This window comes from Perognathus longimembris, chromosome 18, assembly GCF_023159225.1.
Source record: "Perognathus longimembris pacificus isolate PPM17 chromosome 18, ASM2315922v1, whole genome shotgun sequence".
In the NCBI taxonomy this organism is placed as follows: Eukaryota; Metazoa; Chordata; class Mammalia; order Rodentia; family Heteromyidae; genus Perognathus; species Perognathus longimembris.
In genome coordinates, this window is record NC_063178.1 from 13,710,735 (window position 1) to 13,727,432 (window position 16,698).

General features: G+C 39.8%; 1 protein-coding gene across 1 annotated transcript in view; it reads right to left on the minus strand.

Moving 5' to 3' along the window:
- Positions 1-16,698, minus strand: part of Cubn (cubilin) — a 203,154-nt gene that overhangs the window by 64,905 nt on the left and 121,551 nt on the right. The window contains 8 exon segments of the mRNA XM_048368018.1: positions 999-1,182; positions 1,316-1,506; positions 1,865-2,011; positions 5,394-5,571; positions 5,573-5,592; positions 9,422-9,614; positions 11,590-11,774; positions 12,930-13,135. Of these exon segments, the coding sequence (XP_048223975.1) occupies positions 999-1,182; positions 1,316-1,506; positions 1,865-2,011; positions 5,394-5,571; positions 5,573-5,592; positions 9,422-9,614; positions 11,590-11,774; positions 12,930-13,135 (1,304 nt within the window).

Below are 16,698 nucleotides of genomic sequence, written 5' to 3' on the forward strand. Positions count from 1 at the left end.
TTTTCCCCCTCCCCCACTCAGGGCTTAGTCTACCATGTGAGCCACAGCTCCACTCCTGGCTGTAAGTGTGTTGAGTGGGGGAGGGTAAGTAGTGAATTTTCCTGCCCAGGCTGGCTTCAAAGGTCAATCCTCAGATCTCAGCCACCTGAGCAGGTAGGATTACAGTCATGAGCCACCTTCAGCACATTACCCTCAACTATTCTTGCTCCATGTTTTTCCTTCAGACTCAAATATTTTTGTGGGTGCAATTAATTAATAAAAATGGTTTCGCTGAGAATATATGTTCTTTAAAACTCAGCTCTAAAGAGCCGTTAGCTTCTTACAACATTTGAAACATTACTCCCTGAACACTGTATTTTCCCCATTCCTTTTGATCCTAAGCACAATACCCATAGTTCTAAGAAAGAAATAAAAGGATCTGCATGAAAGTCCTATCAGTGTGCACTCTCTTATTTGTTACTGTTCTCAAGAAATCCATCTATATATCCTAACCTTCCTCAAATCCTTAGTATTTTCCCTCAACATTCTCTTCCTGCATCTCTGAATTAGGTTTTATTTCCATCTGTCTCATCAAAGATTTTGCTTTATTCCAGCTCTTTCATGCTAGCCATTAGTCTCACTTTGCACCTTCATTCTAGGTTTAACTTATAATTGGACATTTTATCTTGGACAGGTTTAAAAAATATTTAATGGATCAGATTATAGTAAGTGCTTGAAAATATGGAAGTATTCTTTTTTATACTATATAATCTTTCTTTTTTAACTAGCATCTATTGGATGTAGAAAGGGGTTTCATTTTGCCATATCCGTATTCATTTGCAATGTACCCTGATCACAGCAAAACCCCCAAAAGTTATTATATTCATAACATTACCTTTAATTTAGAAAAAAAATGTACATGTTTCTCTTCTCCCCCCCCCCCCCCAAATCCAATTCAACAAAGGAGACTGCACAACAGTGGGGAAAATGCAGATACAACAACCAATGCAAATACTTACCTAATCCCTTTGCCTCATATGTGATCTTAAATCCTTTCCCTCCTTGAGTGTGATCCGATATGAACTGAACAAACATTTGGTTATCTGAAGTGAACAGCGTTGATGGAGGATGGCTCCCACAGAAACGACCATTTCCTCCTTGGACACCCAATGATGGAGAAGAGAGGTCCGCTCCATTCTTTAGCTGAAAAAAACATAGGAATTGTATTAGCTCCCTTTATATTGTGAAAGACAGAATGAAAATGATCCCATCAATGGGTGGGCCATGAAAGGAACTATCATGCTGGGATTGAGAAAGAATAACAAGCAAGACTTACCACCAAGTAATCTCCCTGGTTGCAAGAAGAGTCTCCATTTGGAATCTCAAAAGTCTGCTCAAAGTGGACCCCGATGGTCAGGCCACTCTGGACCAAGACATGCCAAGAGCAGTTGAGGTTAGGAGGGTAGTCTTCTGGGTACTTGGGGGACGTGATAATTCCTCGGTCGGCATGCAAATAGCCACCACAACCTTTCCCAAGAAGAAAGAAGCAGATTACTGAAAAGGCCTTGACCACTGTTTTTTTTTGTTTTGTTTTGTTTTGCCTTTCTGATTTCCTCTTGGGGGTTTCCAAAATATAGGGCAAAGAAATGAGACCCCAAACTAATTGGAACCCAAGGGTAGGAAGTGATGAGTGTAGGCAGTGTTGAGTGAACATCTACTAGTGGGTGCTAACGCTGTTATAGTAGCTGAGGCCTGAGTCTCTTGATTTCTAATCTGTGGCATGGACTAATGAGCCAATTAAACTGGGGAGTGAGGGTGAAAGAACAGAGAAGAGCTGATGAGAGGAGAGGAGAGGAGGCCAGATGACAGATGTCAGGTGCCTTACTCTTGTGGACAGATGCGTTGAAGCCTGCCCCGCCAACACTGCCATCACTGGTGAAGCGGATATACATGAACTCTCCAGTAGATCGGATTGGGCCAGGGACCTCTTTGCCACACACGAGGGCTTCTCGTGGGGACACATCAGTTTCGCCTGTGACAGAAGAGAGGAAACATCCATGTGAAAACACAAGAGTCTACTCCAATGTCATTTTGAAGCCCAGCCAAAGTGGTGAGCGCATTTCTTTCAGATCACCAGAGTTCCTAAGATCATGGGATTCTTCAGAAGTAGGTCTGGCATACCGGGTACTGACTGCCCTTTTCCTGTGCCCTTTTGCATAGAGATTTTTTTTTTTTTTTTGCCAGTCCTGGGGCTTGAACTCAGGGCCTGGGCACTGTCCCTGAACTTCTTTTGCTCAAGGCTAGCACTCTACCATGTGAGCCACAGCGCCACTTCTGGCTTTTTCTGTTTATATGGTACTGTGGATTCAAACCCACGGCTTCAGCCATGCAAAACCAAGCACTAAGCCACATTCCCAGCCCTGCATAGGGAATTTAAAAAAAAGCAAGACCGTGTTCTACAAACTAGCTTCTGAAGTTAAGACGGAAAATTAGAGCACGGGAGGCTAGGAAGTGATGGAGGAGCTGTGTATGTTTGTATTCATTCAAGGCTCTGACCTCAGTAATTCAGACTGCTGGAGGTTAACTGTCTAAGTACCCCAGCCTCTGACCCTAGACCAACGTCAAGGGGTCATTCCCTGGGGCTGGGGATATAGCCTAGCGGCAAGAGTGCTTGCCTCGTATACATGAGGCCCTGGGTTCAATTCCCCAGCACCACATATACAGAAAAAAATGGCCAGAAGTGGCGCTGTGGCTCAAGTGGCAGAGTGCTAGCCTTGAGCAAGAAGAAGCCAGGGACAGTGCTCAGGCCCTGAGTCCAAGACCCAGGACTGGCAAAAAAAAAAAAAAAAAAGAGGTCATTCCCTGAGAGGGATGGACTTTCACACCTTCCCTCAGCTCCAGCTCGCATGTGCGCTCTCTCTTTCTCTCACTCCGTCCTTCCTTCCATTCCTTCTAAAATCTTCTTTCTAAAATCTTTGTAAAAACTCAATGTAGTTCCACAGAATCTCAGATTGGAAAAATGTTTGCTACATAAAATGTGTTGGAGGGGCTGGGGATATAGCCTAGTGGCAAGAGTGCCTGCCTCGGATACACAAGGCCCTAGGTTCGATTCCCCAGCACCACATATACAGAAAACGGCCAGAAGCGGCGCTGTGGCTCAAGTGGCAGAGTGCTAGCCTTGAGCGGGAAGAAGCCAGGGACAGTGCTCAGGCCCTGAGTCCAAGGCCCAGGACTGGCCAAAAAAAAAAAAAAAATGTGTTGGAGAAAAGACTACTGAACCAGCAGGTGGAAAAATGACTCGGTTCTCCCACGGGTGCTGAGGTGGCCCTGGAAATGTTCCCCATCACCCACGGCCAAGGGCCAAGCGCCTCTGATGACTGGCCAGTTGCACTCATGATATGTGTCACTGCTGGGAGACAAATGATTGGCTTTATAGAATGTCCCACATTCCTGTTAATCAGAAGTAATAAATAAACCAACAGCCCAAAGCCTACTGACACAAAGAACAAACAAAGTAGCACTTCAAATCTGATTCCTAAAAAAGCTTAACATTATGAAATGAATGGAAAAACCAACCACCTAACACATTGAGGTGGTATAGACTCAGGAACTCATTTTTTTGAGATAAGAATCTCACAGGGCTGGGAATATGGCCTAAGTAGCAAGAGTGTTTGCCTCATGTACATGAAGCCCTGGGTTCGATTCGTCATCACCACATATATAGAAAACGGCCAGAAGTGGTGCTGTAGTAGAGTGCTAGCCTTGAGCAAAAAGAAGCCAGGGACAGTGCTCAGGCCTTGAGTTGAAGCCCCAAGACCCGCAAAAAAAAAAGAATCTCACAGACTTTCCTGCCTTGGCTTGCTTTTAACTGTGATCCTCAGATTTCAGCCATCTTAAAAGCTAGGATTGCAGGTATGAGCCACTGAATGAATGAAGAATTCAGGTATCTACTCTGTTTGTGAACAAAAAGGGATCTATAAAAATCACTTCTTGTTGTGAGCTCTTTCCAGTGACTCGTATCTGAACAATGATGCTGAGAAACACTTCTTAGTGATGCCTACCCACAGGAAGGGAAGTTGAAACTGATCTGAACTCTGCGCCTGCAAATTCTGGCTCTTTGTGAGGGCTTTGCACTTATTCCTTGCAAAATCTCACACAAAAATCCCACAAGGTAAGTATTCATCTCTCACAAATGATTAAACGGGCTTGGGCTCATTTAGGCAACCACCCACAATGAAGCTAAGAAACCATTTCCTATAGTCTAGGCTTCCAAGATAAAGTTTACATTGTGCAAAATGGAAAGACTGTGATCATTAAAGAACAACCATCTTCTGCCTCATTGGTGGTTGCCTACTGAAGATTTTTTTTAAAGCTTTTACTGGATTCCGAACACTAAGAATATGTGTGTGGGAGAGATATATTGCCCTAGGCAATGTTTAAATTTAATATTCACAGGATTGTATTGGTGTCAGAGCAATATGCTGACAGCTGCTTGTTGATGGAAAACGGGGAAGGTCAGAGTGTATTGTCTCATCAGGTTATAGGATTGGTGTGAGTCTCTAATAGAGGGGAATAAAATGCACCCCACCCATTTGATTTTTTCCCCTTGGTGGGCAGGGGTCAAAAACTGAGTCTAGAGGGCAAGATGTGAATTCACAACCTGAGGGCCAAAGAAAATGTGTCTTTGCTTTTACTGAAAATTGGCAGTCTTCTAGATGATTTTAAGACTGCTGGGAGTCAGGATGGGGGAGGGGGCACACCTCACACTGAGAAACAAACACTATTGTGCTAATATGGAGGTTCTAGTCTCCCTTCTGATCTTTTCCCTTCAGTCTGTACAAATTGTGAAGCACAATTTTGTGCACATTGATATTATTCATACCTCTTCATCTTTGTATAACACTCCCAAACCAGTATATAAAGGAAACACACAACCATTATTCCCCTTTAATTCTACCTGTTCTACCCCCAAGTTCAAGGGACAATGAGAAATACATATATAAATATACATACTTTGGCAACTTACAGACACACACACACACACACACACACACACACACACACACACACACACACACACAAAAATCAAGATTTATCTCCAGGGCTGTTGAATAAAAAAGTAGCACACCTTAAAATTTTAGAGTATTGTCCCTAGTAACACCTCTCGCAAAATAATTTTTTTTTTGTTTCTTTTAGGAACAATGTGATGTCCTTGACAGTTTACAGGCAATTTAACACTATCCTTACATGGTCTAGACATTGTAGGCAGTTCTAGAATCTGATAGCTTTCAGGATCACAGTATCTATGGGATTTCATATACAATAGATGGTGGCGATGTGCACATCTGAGAATAACTTTCTGGGAACAACTATGTCTGAGAGCAGAAACTGGGTGTTTTCAAAATGCTACTCACCATCTCTGATGACAAGCTGATCATAAACACATGCCCAACTAGACTCAATATCCACAGAGAGGATATTCAATTCCACAGTAGAGCCAGGAGCCTGAATGATCCAGGTACAGTCAAGGTAATCATCGTATGTATCTGGCCAGCCCGGAGAGTAAAGAAATATGGGCTGATCTCCTGTTGGGCAGGAACCCACCACAAGAACCTGGAGAGAGAAAAGCAGCATCTCTGAAACACCTGTAATGGGAAAGGAACCAGAACGTTTGTGGCCTAAAATGATATCAATGCTACCTGGAAGGAAAGCAGCCCCCATGAGACAACTCCCTGAAAGAAATTGAAATGTTTTATTGTGAAAGCCATTTCTGTAGTTTAACTTCTAGATAAGAAACAGACTGTGTTCTACCTTTTTGCCAAAAATTTCCTATATAACTCATTGGTTCTTGAGTGCTGATTTTGAATGAGGCATGAATAAAAACAGGTAGATTTTTCTACCTGTGTCACATTGGTAACACTATGACATGGTCCACCTTCTTGTCAAATTTCTTCTTCTTTTTCGAAGCATGGTAAATATTACTTCTATCTGGGTGATTTTGAAATAATTTCTAATTTTATTGGTTGAAATATTTGATAAAGCTTAAGGAAAAATCACAGGCTTTATCTATTTTAGATACCTTTATATCTGGATGTAGTTGGTTTTACCTAGATGTAGTTGGATAATTATTGCCTTACTAGGTTCCCTTTTAAGAACAGGATGGTAGAAGAAAAAAATTACAAACAAAACTACTTGCTCTGTCTATTATATTTATTTAGGTAGACATCTACCCCCAACACCCTGCTGGTAGAGAAGATATCAAAGAGCCTCACATTTCAGACTGAAGACCTCTGTTCAGTATTTCTTGTGAGGCAAATGAATTATTTCAGTGTGTGTTTATCTGGGAAGGTTTTCATCTGGACTTAGTCTGAAGGATACAATGCTGGGGACCGAATTCTTGAATGATAGCCATGGTACCTCAGCACTTTGAATCCCCCATTTTGTGGCCATCAGAGTTAAATATGACTCTTGCTGCAAATTTCTTATGTGACAAGTCATAGGCCTTCAGTGCTTTCAAGATAATCTCTTCTATTCAGCTTTTGACATTCGTGCAGCGATGCATAGAACTCTTAAGTTTATCCTTCTTGGAGGTTGTTGGGCTTCATAGATGTATGGATTCATATTTTTCATCAAATATGAGAACTGTTCAGACTGTACTTTGTCAAACCTTCGCTTCCTTTCTCATTGACTGCCTCTTCTGCGACTCTCATTGTAACGTATATTGGCATCCTTGGTGGGATCTACTGCTCTGCACAGTCTTACTGTCTATCATACATCATGAATATGAAGATCTGAACTCTGAAATGATCTGCAAGCCAAGGCATTTTTGAGCCCCAACAGGGCTCAGATTTCTGATAATTTCACGTTTTGTATTTTTCACATTTGGGTTGTTTGGCCAGGAAAAATCTATTAAAATATTCTAAACTCTAAACTCTGAACCCTGGTCTCGAGAATTCTGGGCAAGGGACACTCGATGTGTATTAGAAAAACCCCTGGGTGATTAAAAGCAATCAGAATTCCATGACTTGGTATCATTGCGTTCCCTGATACTCTTCTGTTTGGATCTGGCTTTTGTTTATCAGTTTTGGTCACTTCTGCATGCAGCACTTTTGTTGTTTGTTGGCTAGTTTTGTGATAATATGGTTTGATTTCAGGACCTTTTCGTGTGTGCTAGGCAAGAGCTGTACCACTCTTTCCTTTTAGCCCCTTTTTGCTTTAGATTCATTCTTTCATGCTTTAGAAACCATTCAATGACTTTAGTCAGATATGTATGTGCATTGCTATCTGATTACTAACTTGCTAGGCAAAACATTTTCATTAATTTTTAAATAAGGTCTTACATTTTTGCCCAGGGCCAGATTTTATGTGAACCATAATTTTCAGCTTTTTCTTTGATTCTTTGACATAAGGTCTTGCAAACTTTTCGACTGGCTGGCCTTGAATTGAGATCCTCCAATCTCTGACTTCAAAGTAGCTGAGCTGGATTATAGATGTGAGCTATTGCGCCAAGGTAAGCACATTTAGATTGAGACATTCCTTAGCTCTTTTTGTTCAAATCATGGTCACAGGCAATGTCCCAGACCTGACAAATCCAAGAGCCTGAATGAGCAAAGGAGAGATAACTACCGTGAAGTAGAAATAGATCTTGTTTGAGATCACAAAGTTTGTTCCTGAAGCATGACAGTGCATTTCCTGACTCACACTATGATTGGTTTCCTACCTGAGGTGTTGAATATGCTGCAGATGGACCTAATCCAATGTGACAGAAAGTTGTTTTCTTTGCTTGCTTATTTGCTGGCAGTATCATTGCCTTTTGCCTTTAATCATTCAGTTGCTTAAATAATAATCATTCAGTTATTTAAATAAGAGGGCCTTGTCTTCTGCAATTTTTTTATGTATACCTGGAGAGATCTTGTCTTGATTTCTTTTCCTAATGTCCTTACTACATGCCTAACTTCTCACTCAATATTTCTTCAATTAAATTTAATATATATAAGAAATGATTGTGAAAAGTGCTTAATCAGTTAATATATTTGGAAATATTAAATTTTATTGGTTTTAATAAAACATTCAGTCTTTATTTTGGGGGGGGGGCAGTCCTGTTGCTAGGAATCAGGGCCTGAGCGCTGTCCCTGGCATCTTTATGCTCAAGGCTAGTACTCTGCCACTTGAGCCACAGTGCCACTTCTGGCCGTTTTCTAGATATGTGGTGCTGAGGAATCGAACCCAGGGCTTCATATATATGAGGCAAGCACTCTTGCCACTAGGCCATATTCCCTGCCAGTGTGGTGTTTATACAAAAGAAAATCTAGAGACAAAAACTGATTATTTCTGCTTAGTGCTTTATCCTTAAATACTGTGTATGTGTGTTTGTTTGTATATACAAGTTCACACCATTGTATTATTTACTCTACAACATTTTGAGAGATTCTTACATTGTTGTTGGAAAGTATAAAATATAAATTTTGTGGATACCAAATACCAAATTTATATGAAAGTATAATGAGATATCTGCATTTTAAAGAAATAAAATAGCAGTGTGTTGATGGCTCATGCCTATAAATCCTAGCGTATTCAGGAGGCTGATATCTGAAAATCACAACTTGGAGCCTACCCACTCAGAAAAGTCTCCATGAGACTCTTATTTCCAATTAATGTCTCATCATCCAGAAGTGGTGCTATGGCTCAATTGCTAGAGTTCTAGCCTTGAGCACAAAGAGGATCCGGGACAGTGTCCAGGCCCTGACTTCAAGCACACAACCAAAAACAGCAACAAAAAAGAACAAATGGGGCTGGGAGTATGGCCTAGTGGCAAGAGTGCTTGCCTCCTATCCATGAAGCTCTCAGTTCGATTCCCCAGCACCACATATGTGGAAAACGGCCAGAAGGGGCGCTGTGGCTCAAGTAGCAGAGTGCTAGCCTTGAGCAAGAAGAGGCCAGGGACAGTGCTCAGGCCCTGAGTCCCAGGCCCAGGACTGCCCCCCCCCCAAAAAAAGAACGAATGAAAGAAAGTAAATTTTTATGAAAAACAGTATAAAATTGCATTTGACCAGTTCTAGGAGCCAATTGGGCTGTAATGCCAGCTACTCAGGAGGCTCAGATCTGAGGTTCACAGTTTTTAGAAAGCCAGCCTGGGAGGGAGTCTGTGAGATTCTTATCTCCAGTTAACTACCACAAAGCCACAAGTGGGGTCATGGCTCAAGTGGTCGAGTGCTAAGCCATAAGTACACACTCCAGAGAGTGTGACCTGGCCCTGAATTCAATCCATAATATTGGCACACATACTACTCCCTTCCACACACACATACACAGAGACATGTGGACATTTATAGGAAAATATTTGGGGTTCTGGCTATTCTTCAGATATTTACAGTGGATCCCTTAAAATATTGGTCTCTATGTTACCAGCCTTAGAACACAACTCATTCATTAGCAAACATACCTGGAGCAAGGGTAGGGGCAACTCCATTGGGAAGGTCTACTGCAAACCACTCAAGAAGGAATCCCTTCTTCCTCACTGAAGAGTCAGAATGAAAGTAAACGGTCAAAGCATTTCTAGTGGTGCTAAAGGATGCAGTCTCAGACCCACAGTAACTTCCAATGATACGAGAATGAATATCATTCCCATCGAGAATCTGTATGAAAAAGACAGAACATCAAGCATTCATAATTAACAAATAGCTTCTAGGTTTTCTTGCAAAAAAAAAATGAATTTAAAAGATACCTTATGTTAATACAATTTTCACCAGAATGGGGGGGGGGGCGAAGAATCAACAAGTAAATCTTTAATTTCAGTTTCAAATAGAAAGAGTCATAAAATATAAAATATGATTGCAGATAATGTAATGTGCTTCAAAAATATTGATAGCTTCTTGACAGAATTACATTAATAAGGTGTGTAATGGATACAACATATTACATAATTTTGCAGTAAAATTTCTGGGGAAAAACTAGAAACTAGGATAGTTCCCCAACAGTACTCAACAATTGTGTTTTGAGGCCTCAAGGCCTTAGGAAGAAAGGCAAAAACAAGGAAGTGGAAAAGTTCACAGAGACAAAGGGATGTGATGTCCTACAAGAGGTCCTGTCTCTAAAGAAGGAAAAATAAATCAATAACACAGACTTATGTAAAGGAAGGCTCAGTATGTTCAAATAATTAATAAATCTCTCTCATTTGGTTTTAAATATCCAACTACCTAGAAATGCATTGTGTGGTAGTTTTCACATTACGGGCAATAATTTCACTACTACAGATACTATATAAATCCTTTACAGACCCTTCCCCCCCCCCCAGGTTATTCCACAATTATTTCCATACATCTTGAGCACGTATCAAATTTTGGAATTACACAAGGCACTGAATATCCAAGATAAATAAGATAAGATCACAACCATCAGGGATCCAACACAAAACAGTATTCAATATGAGCATAAGATTCGTGTGTGTGTGTGTGTGTGTGTGTGTACACGCACGTGCACGTGCACGCACTTGCCTGGTGCTCTATCTACCACTTGAGCTCTTATCTAGCCCTGCTTTCTGATTGTTAGTTTGAGATGGAGTTGCATAGACCTTTCCTTTGTAGCCTCCAGAATAGCTAGCATTTCAGGTGAGACATACCAGTGCCTGGCCTGTTTTTTGTTTATTTTAATGGATATCTCAAATGATTTTAACACTAAGATAAAAACAATCAGGGGAGCTGAGCTATTGCACTGCAGCTGCTCTGCTGTCTGGAAAAAATTATACTAAGTGAAATGAGCCAGACCCAAAGAAACATGGACTCTATGGTCTCCCTTATTGGGACTAATTAGCACAGGTTTAGGCAAGTCACAGCAGAGGATCACAAGAGCCCAATAGCTATACCCTTATGAACACAAAGATGATGCTAAGTGAAATGAACTCCATGTTATGGAAATGATTGTTATATCAGAGTTGAAACTACTTTCAACATCCCATGTGTATCTGTAGTTTCTACTATTGATGATGTTCGTGTATCACCTTCTTGTGATTGTATCTACACTATCTCTATAATCTTATCTGAGTGTATGGGAAACAGTGTGTACTGGTATTAGAATTAGGAAATTCAAAGGGAATACCAAAATTGAGAGACAAAGGGTAAAATACGAGAAACAACAACAAAAGCAATACTTGCGAAACTGTTTGGTGTAAGTGAACTGAACACCTCAGGGGGGGACAGGGGGAGGGGGGAGGGGGGTATGAGGGACAAGGTAACAAACAGTACAAGAAATGTAACCAATGCCTAACGTGTGAAACTGTAACCTCTCTGTACATCAGTTTTATAATAAAAACTTTTTAAAAAACAATCAGGAAAATGAGATGTAAGGCAAAATAAATAAGACACATAAGCATGTTTTGATATATCAATTGGTAAATTGTAATAATGCTCTAAAAATCCCTCAATAAAGACTAGAACATATAAATACAATAGTAGAATTCTCTCTGTATAGGTAATGGTGAGATGGTAATTATGATTTGTGCAGGACCATCTCATGTATCCTTCATTTGTTTGAATAAATACTAATTTGGACTTACTTTTGCTAAATACTAGTGGATAGAGACTTAAAAACACGGGAATGTCTATGAAAACTTACCCTTAACTCATCACGATAGCACTTATATGTTGACTCAATGTCCATCTCTAAGATTCTGCCATGGATAACTTGAGATGCATTCACATGCACTGTCCATTTGTAGTTGGAGTAATGGGGGTAAAATCCAGGCCACAAGGGTGAGGCAATTTGCCCATGACTTCCCACAATATTGTCATTGCCAAATTCTAGGAGGGAAATAGAGGAGCAAATCAGACCTACTTAGAACAGAGCTTGAATCAAGTGAGAAACCAAAACAAAACAAAAGGGAAGGGATATTGAAAAGGGTGACATTGATTACTTTTCTGACTACTGAAAGAAATGCTGCTTCCTGTTTGTGTGTTGAACTATCCATTGATTGCTTGGAGAAGAGTGATTTTTGTGAATGGAATGCCATCACTGTCCATGGTTGCAGGGTATACTAGGAGGTGATAACTTTCCATGTGAAAAGACTTCCCAAACCCCACAAGGGGCATGAGAAGGAGAAGCTACCATCCCCTTCCTTAATTATTCTATTTCACTCAGTTTTACAGAAAAGATAGATTTAATTCTCTTGGCTTTTTTTTTTTTGGTCCTTCAACTGTTCCTTATTCTTTTAAAATTCACTAATAAAAGAAACTGAACTTATGAATGGCCAATCATACAAAAGTCAAATTGAAAAATAATTTTATATAATCCTATCTACTGGGGAGTTGAGCTGCTTGTGGTTAGAGTCCAGCCTGGGAAGAAGTTTGCCAGACTCTCTAAGCAGGAGCTGGGGCCTGACTTCATGAGTCTGCTATCCTAGCTACAATGCTAAATCAAATATACATTAACTGCCCTCGCAAGACTGTTATCTTGAAAATAACCAGCACAAAAATGACTAGAGGAGAGAGCCTTGGCCTGGTAGTACCTCCAGAAAGAGAGAGAGAGAAAATAATAAAAATAAAAATTAGTGGTAATATCTGAGTGTTAAGTCAACTCTCAGAATCAAATATTTTAATTGAAGAATGTGGAGTTTATGTGATCAAATAAAATACATGTGACAGAAATACCTCGTGGACTATATTAGCACAATAGTCATAAAGAATCGATTTAATTTAGGTAGAAACTGGGTCAGAAAAATACTAGAACCATTGGGAGTGTTCTCCCTTGCTCTTAATGAGACATTAATATATAATGGAGAGTGTTTGGGGTTTTTTTTTGGGGGGGGGAGGTTAGTATTTTATAAAGTAATTTCACAAAATCAAGAAGGGTAAATTAGAATGGAATGATTCTTGCTTAATTCATTACTGGAAAATACATTTGTAGTTCTAGCGTTCGGGACATATTCTGGAAGCCATCACTGGAATGAAGCAACTCACTCTTAGCAAAGCCAGCCTGGAAGCCTGAGCCACTGCCCGAGCCATCGGAGACAAATTTGACCCACAGAATATGGGCCACAATGGAGGAGTAGTTGTGAGGCAGAGAGTTTCCACAGTAACGCCCTACCAAGGGACCTGTAGCATTGCCTTCCCGGATTTCCAAAAAGTCTTTGCGACAGTTTGGAGAGTCCTCCAACTGGAAAGATCTGATAGGGTGAGAAAAAAATATAATTAGGATTAAAACAGTAGCATAGTTTGGGCGTTCATCTGATTCACACTCATAAGCTGCTTTTTAACAAGTCTACTTTTTTGCTTTTAAATAGGGTCATACAATGTAGTTCAGGCTGTCCTAGAACTCCCCATTGTCCTGCTTTAGTCTCACAAAAATAAAATACTTTTTGAAGTTAAAGATAGGAAAAATTTTACATGGATCGAATGCAATGAAAGCACTGCATGTTAGATAAAGAATTAGATTTAAGTTCATCCCAAAATTTTTCTTAAATGTTTCTCATTCGAGATATAACTAAGAAAATGACTAGCTAACACACAGAATGAACTGGGGTGAGGGGAGAAAAATATAAAGCATGTATCTAAAAGGTATCCAAAGTTGGAACAGGAAAGGTATTCTTACAGTGATGAAATAAATAAATTAAAAATGGACAACAATGGTGCAGGCATTCCTAAAAGACATTAAATGAATACCCAGTGAGAATGAGAATGGTGAGCACACAAATCAAGTATCACAAAAAGATATGAATTCATATCTATCACAATAGCTGAAGAAAAGACTGACAAGATAAAATGGTGTTGAGAATACAGATGCACTGGAAATTTTATAAATTGCTGCTGGGGCTATATGCTGATCAAGCACTTTGAATAATTCTTACAAAAATTAAACACATATGAAGTTATCCCACAAACCGTATGCCTAGTTTACCCAAGAAAAATACACAGACAATTCTATTATCTTGCAACACAAAAGCAAAAGCAATGCCCTGAGACACATACGTGTGCAGTAAAAGTGTAAAGAAATGATGCACATGACATTCAAAACATGGGTCTCACTTCTATTATAAGATAAAGGGATATGATGAGGACTTTTGCTGCCCCAGAATATTCAATTTATTTCTAGTACAAAGTATGGTACTTTGTGCCTGTAATACAGCTAGCTACTTGGGAGGAAGAGGAAACCATAAGAACTGAGATTCAAGGCCAGATCAGGACAAATGTTAGTGTGACCCTACCCCAAAGACAAGTGGGACATGTTGGCACACACATGTAGTTCTAGCTACATGGGAAGCAGAAAGGCAATAGATCTCAGTCTGATGACATTACCTGAATAATATCCAGAGCAAAAAGGTTGAGAATGTGGCCCAAGTGTAGAATTCCTTCCTAGCAAGAGCGATTCTCTGAGTTCACCACTAGTACCACCAAAATGGATGGATGGATGGATGGATGGGTGACAGATATGAGATATAGATAGATAGATAGATAGATAGATAGATAGATAGATAGATAGATAGAGATGATAGATGATGGACAGATGGACAAATAGCTGATGGATGGATGGATGATAGATAGATAGATAGATAGATAGATAGATAGATAGATAGATAGATAGACAGATGAATCGACAGGTAGTCAGACAAACACAGAGATAGAGAGTTGGGGTGGGGAGCGGGAAGAAGAGCCCCTGAAGGTGGGATATTACGGTTCAGACCACCTGGACTCTATTATAGATGTATTTTTAGCAGCAAGATATAACTAATAGCCAAGAAGCCCGAAAAGTCAGGAAATATCTTCATCTTCATCTAAAAGGTAAACACACTCTCTCTCTATATGTATAAATATATATATATCCTTACTGCCTTGATGATCTGATGCCATATATATATAAAAGTTATAGCTTAGCTACAATCCTTATTTTCAAAGAAATTAATTTTAATCCATATTTAGAATGGCTTTGTTTTATTACTGACAATATGAAATAAGCTGAAATGGTCTTCTACTTCTCAGAAAGCAAAATGAAAAGAAAGGCATATTGTTTTCCTCTAAAGGGGAAAATCACCTCTAAAACCTTTCTATTTAACCCCAGTAGATGAATGCTAGAGGAAGTAGATGAATGCAAGACAGATTCAAGCATGCATCAAAACATAAGTTAATGTTCTAACCACTGGTCCAGACTATAATTGATGGCTAAAAAATAGAGGTGACATTGGTTTATTAATTATTTAACACAATACCAATACAAATCAGAATAAACTTAGAAAAGTTTTATAGTTCTTGGAAGTTTGTGTCTTAGGCTGTAACATTTTATAATCAAATCTGCCGCCCCCCCCCCACCTCCGGTTAAAATATTCTAATAAAAATGCAGTCTGGAACAAAAATAATGCATTGCTGTTTCTCATTGTCTCATTTCAATTCAGAGCCCAAACCCATCAATTCCTAAAATTACTCTGCTATCACAGAGTATCATTTCTGCTGATTCCTTTCAATGTCTGTTTTATATTTCTAAAACCATCCTGAGATTCTTATTGCCTCTCTTTTGATGCAAACTCCACCATACATTCTCCAGTTTTCTCCATACTGAGATTCATTACCACAGCATCCACAATGCAAACCCTATGTTTTAGAACTAGAGGTGCCTCCTGCTTCTCATCTTCCTCTCTCATATCCCAAGGAAGTGCCCAAGCACCCATCTGGAAGCACTTTAAACTGCTCACAGCCTCCCCATGATGTCCTGTCTTTCTCATCATCATCCACACAAAAAGAAGCATCTTGCATTTGCGAGATTCACTTGAACAATAAAACTCAAGCAATGACACCAAGTAGTCAGCTAAGTTACTACAATGTAACTGCACAGTAACTATGATCAAACATGCATGAATCTGTTAAAAAGAATGCAGTGTGCTCTCATTGTTTATCATCTTACCCAGCTCTGCGGGGAGAGCCTAATGTAGTCCATTTGGATTTGTATGGATATACCACAGAAAATTCCTTAGACATAGCTAAGACAGAAAAAATGCAACTATCTTGTGCTACACATTTTAATATTGACATCTTGGATCCTATCTGTGAAGTGAGGATTAAAAAGGGTTTGGTTTTTAATTCCTCTGTGGATGAAATGCATCTCTTGAGGGTTCAGTTAAATAGCTTCATGATCTTGATCAATAATTGGCAAAACCTAGAGTCTTCAGTAATTTACTAGTTTGAACTCATGGCTTTGCACTTGCAAGGCAGGTGCTCTACTTCTTGAGCCTTATCCTCCAGCCCTGTTTTGCTTTTTGTAATTTTTTGGGGGAAATCCTTGTGCTTTTGATGTGAGGCCACACTCTGACCACAATCGTTGCACCTCCGCTTCCAACATTGCTGGGATTACAGGTGTGAGTCACACCACGTCTCCCAAGAACTACAATCATGTGTCTTAAGTATTCCCAGGGCTTAGCCCAAGTATCTAATGACCAGTGATCTTTACAGTGTTCACTAATATGAATGTAATGACAATGATTGCATACGAATCACTTAGCACGAATCTTCCATGTGTTAACACTTTGTACCGTCTTGACAAGTATTTATTAAATGAAATAACCTATCTCAGGTAAGAACTCAGTTGATAGCTTGTTGCCATTAGGGACTTTGTGATGCTAATGAAGATAAAAATACCCCCAAACTTCCTTCCCACCCACAATGAAGCTTTCACCCCGTTGCCTTTTGGCCATACAGAATGTCTTTTTGACTTAAGACAATGGCACTTGCACTTTGAAGGGAC